Source organism: Acanthisitta chloris, unplaced genomic scaffold (assembly GCF_000695815.1).
Source record: "Acanthisitta chloris isolate BGI_N310 unplaced genomic scaffold, ASM69581v1 scaffold15416, whole genome shotgun sequence".
Taxonomy (NCBI): domain Eukaryota; kingdom Metazoa; phylum Chordata; class Aves; order Passeriformes; family Acanthisittidae; genus Acanthisitta; species Acanthisitta chloris.
In genome coordinates this window covers 60,789-65,571 of record NW_008678875.1, presented here as the reverse complement: position 1 = coordinate 65,571, position 4,783 = coordinate 60,789, and the positions used below count along the sequence as shown (strand labels likewise).

Here is a 4,783-nt window from a genome sequence, read left to right as displayed (position 1 = left end):
AGAGTAAAGTGCCCTTTCATGAACTTTTTCTTAAATTTTTGTTGAGAAATCCCTACTCTCAGGTTCTTTCTCAATATGAAAAACCAGACAGGCCCCAGCTATCAGGCTGGGTTATGGTTAAGTTCCACATACTTTGCACAAAGCAAGTATATTTCTAGTGCAGCAGCACTTTTCATGCCTCTGCTTGACAGGACCTTCTTCCTGTTAAAACATGTAATAAGAAAACGACTTGCCTAACTGTAGATGGGGTAGCTGAATGAATCCATGGACTCTTTCCATGACTGAGAGAATCATAGAATTTTAGGGGTAGGAATGGACCTTACAGATCATCTAGTCCCAAACCCCTGCCATGGGCAGGGACACCTCCTCACTAGATCAGGTTGCTCAAGGCCTCATTCAGCCTGGCCTTGAACACTGCTAGGGTCAAGGCAGCCACAGCCTCCCTGGTCAATCTGTTCCAGTGTCTCACCACATCCAACCTAGACTTTCCCTCCTTCAGTTTCAACCCAGAATACGACAGATTAGGAGTTACAAGAGCATGAAAATATTAATGTTAAGCCTTATCTACACGACTGTACTTTTGAATAATTAGCTATTTAGATGTCATTTTTGTTGCCCTCAGAAAAACCAAAAATGCCTTTACATATTTACTGAAGCACTTTGCTTCTAGCTTGTTCACTTCCCCCCCACAGAAACACCTTCCTGTAATGATTAGCTCAATGATTTTGGCTGATTCCTAAGAAGACCTGAGGTACTGAAATATTCCCTTCCGAAAGACCATTTTTACATCTAATATCCTCATTTTTATACTGATCTGTGGTTTGAGCAGCTGCCCACGTGACCTCAGAGCAATGACATTCAGATTAAGATGAACTGGGAGAACATTCCAGCTGTAATTGTTATCTTTTCCCACTGACCTTTGTATTGCTTGCTTCCTTCCTCCAGTATTGAAAGGAAATTACTCGGAGCCATTTTCCAGCCTTCATCCTCTTCCTAGATTGGGAGAGTGAAAAGAAAAGCTATTGACAGAATTGTTTCATAGAATTATAGAATAGCTTGGAAGTGAAATTAAAGACCATCTAGTTCCACCCCCTCTGACATGGGCAGGGACACCTTCCACCAGCCCAGGTTGCTCCAAGCCCTGTCCAACCTGGAGGTGAATACTTCCAGGGATGGGGCAGCTGCAGCCCCTCAGGACAGGGAAGAATTCCTTCCCAATATCCCATCTAACCCTGCTCTCTGTCAGTGGGAATCCATTCCCCCTTGTCCTGTCACTCCAGGCCTTGTCCCAAGTCCCTCTCCAGCTCTCTAGGAGCTCCTTCTTCCTTGGGGCTTCTCTTCTCCAGATGAACACCCCCAGCTTTCCCAGCCTGGCTCCAGGGCAGAGCAGGTCCAGCCCTTGGAGCACTGAGAGAAGGGCTGTCATTTTACCAGTTGAGCTGCTGAAGTCACAAGAATTATACCCAGACTTGTTTGAAGATGTAACATTGGTAGGAGACTTGCAATATTTAAATGAAATTACTTTGTTATTTTTTTCAGTTACTACCATTACCATGTTCCTGAAATGGTTTAAATTAATTGAACCAGTGTTTCTGATGGGAAAAATTGCCAGAAAATTAATAAAGTTTCTTCGTATTCTATCAGTAATCAGTCTCAAAGGCAATAGTTGATGATGGGAAGTTAGATCACTGTTTGGGGAGGAGGTGAATGTAGATTTATGCAAGACAGCGCAGGGTGGATCAGGTTTTGCTGAACAGTGAGTAGTCTGCAAAACACATGTTATGAGCAAGACAGAAACTTCACTCTTGGGATAACTAAACCTAAACAACTTCCCCAAACATGCCCCATAATTAGGTGCATATCTGCTACCTGCAGATGCAGTTGCAGCCCCATCATATGAGTTATTAAATACCTGGTTTTAATTCAGGTATTATTACAGTCTGAGCCCAGAAGGACATGCAAAATCTACATTGATCACTTCGCCCTTAAGCTCTATAAATAACTTTGAAAGAGACTCTGGACTTTCCTGACTGAACATTGGGAACTGTTTGTGAAAAGTATGAGCAAGAGTTGGGGGATGCGAGCTCAAATCCTCTGTCACTCCAATGTACTCCCAGTTTTACATGCTGTGGTATTTTGAAACTCATCCTTGGATCTCTTGCAGTAGGCAGAATCCATTCTTTTACAATTTTTCCACAGTATGTTATAGACCATGATGTCCCGAGAAGAAATACTGCTAGGTGCTAAAAACCTCAGCAAATACCTCACCCCAAATCAACCTAAAATTAGGTTATTCGTTTTCAGCCTATTAATAGCATAGGACACACTAACATTTCTTTTATTGTTGTAAATAAGCCAATGAATCATTTTAGTTATTAGCTTCAATGACTTTAGACACTGATGTGAATGATATCTTTGTGTCAATTTAATGGGTTTTACTCAAACCCACTGTTTTGTGCCTAAAGGACAGTTGCAGGATGTGGTTCTGTTTTCTCTCTTGCCTCAATTAACAGCCCGAGAGTCAATATAACTAAAAGAACCTTTTCTTTGAAACTAGCTCATGTGTTTTCCAATGTTGAGTTGGTTGATTCCCTGTTTGTTCAGTGTTAGATGTGTTAAGACACTTTGAGTCAACAATGTATGTTTTAACCTCAGCAGAAACATGGAATAAAGAGTCTGGATCTATTTCTGAGGCTTTCCAAAGCTAAGCCCACACCAGGTGATTCTCATTCAACAGCAGGGAGAATTGAACTGATTCCACTGTGTACTTGCCCTATGGAGCTTTTCCTAATGGGTTTCACCAAGGACAAACGTGTCTCCCTGTTAAAGGTTTCTGGCTGAAACTGAGGGATGTGCAGCCTTGCTCATGCTCAATGAGAGGCTGCAGTGTGTCACTAGGGGAAGCAGCCCAGCCTGGTCCCATGTGTGTTCTGCTACTGAAAAGAGGGATTAAGTGGGGACGAAGTTGTAGGTTGTTTTTTTCCCTTAGGTGTCTAATGGGAAATCAAATCAGCACCTTGCAGAGAAAAAAAAGTGAAGTGACTTTGATATCAAGTACTCTTTGCAAAGATTGCCATCAGGCTTTTCAGAAATACTTAAGTTTCCTTCTGGGAGCTAACTTTTGTTTTCTTTAAGAACTGAAGTCAGGAGCAGAGCCTTTTTTCCTGCCTGCATCCCTATGACTTACAGCCTTTACTGATTTTAATAAAGGTCCTGCTGTTAGAACTTTTCCAAATACTTTTCTAAATACTTCTCAACTGGTCTAAGATACTATTTTTCTTTCCCCTGTCAGTACTATAACCTTGGAAAGAATGTACCCTTTGTTCTTTCTTAATGAACCATAGAGAACCTGATATAATGGTTCAGAATTTCACTTGACAGGACTTGTGATGGCTGAAGAGATGAGAGTGACATGAAGTTATAAAACCCCAGAGCTCTATGCTGTTATCTCACCCATTTCCAAACAGGCTGTGAGGGGATTCAGATACATTTTTCTATTGTTGGTTCCTACCTACTGAAATGTTCAAAACCCAAGAAGTAATCAAATTTATCCTGTGAAAATCAGGTTTCTAAGCAGATGAGTGAGTTGCCATCCAGTTTCAGCATCTTGGATTGGGTTTGGCATTTTCAGTGTGCCTGAATGCTAATGTCTCACTTTGCCTTAGACTGTAGTGCTGGAACAGCCTTTTTCATCGCCTGTGCAAGAGCAGAGGCATCACAGGGGTTTGTTCTGGGCCAGCTGAGTGGGGAAGGAGCGAGGACAAGGGCAGAGCTGCAGAAAGCCATTAGAGGACACCCTTGTGAATGCTTTCAAAAGGCACGGGGCTGTCTGAGATGCTACAGGCTTCTATAGCTCTGAATGACAATGCTCTTTCAAGTCTCTAATTTCAAAAGCTTTTCTAAGCTATTGCCTTCCCACGTGTCCTTTTGTCTGATCTTTCCCATCGAGTTCTGCAGTGTATGTGCTGATTTAAGGGGTTACACCATCAAGAGGTCCCACAGAGCTGAACTTGGCACTAGTACAAGTCACTAGAAGTTACAGGGACAATAAACAACTCGGTGTCAGTATTTTTGGGGTAGGTCTGCATGACACTCCTTTCTCCTCTATGGGTCCCACAGGTTGGCTTGGCTGTGCAACCAAGATACACAAGTGATAGGAGCGCACTGCTTGGAGCATGATGCCTTCACTAGAGCTGTGACAGTGTCACACTGATGACAAATGACTGACTTAAGACATGTGTGACCAGAACTTAAAAATGTTTTCTGTTAGCACAGGAGCAGCCACTACCCTTCCTAGTTAACAGTGAAAGATCACACTTTGAGAGCTTGGAAAATACATGTAAGTGCGTGCTCCTTCTGCCTTGTAGTGTTCATTTACAAAGGGAAAACAAAAGGCCACCCCAAATCCCCCAATATTGTTTAGTATGACCCAAACAGTGTCTTCAACCAGCAAAGATGCTAAGTTAACAAGTTAGTGGTTAGGTATCTACCTCCTAATTAAATTGACTGATGCTTCCTAAATTCATGCAATTTAGGTTCCTGGCTGGCTGGTATGAGATCTTTGGCCAGATTAATGGATGCTGTCCAAGAAAAGCATCTTCTTGTTGATATATGTTTGTTCTAGGGTTAGGCCTTGAAATTAATTTGTGTAAAACTCGCAGTGAAGAGTAAGCTTCGCCCTAGAAAACTCACCCTTCTCCTCCACACACTTGGTGAGAGATTAATGACCCTTATTAAAAAAATATATATTGATTCAACTTTTGTTTATACTATCAAGTAAAGG

General features: G+C 42.0%; 1 protein-coding gene across 1 annotated transcript in view; it reads right to left on the bottom strand.

The window, feature by feature from the left end:
• Positions 1–4,783, bottom strand: part of IQCA1 (IQ motif containing with AAA domain 1) — a 91,721-nt gene that overhangs the window by 38,102 nt on the left and 48,836 nt on the right. The window contains exon 8 of the mRNA XM_009077091.1: positions 918–993. Within this exon, the coding sequence (XP_009075339.1) occupies positions 918–993 (76 nt within the window). The remainder of the gene's footprint in view (positions 1–917; positions 994–4,783) is intronic.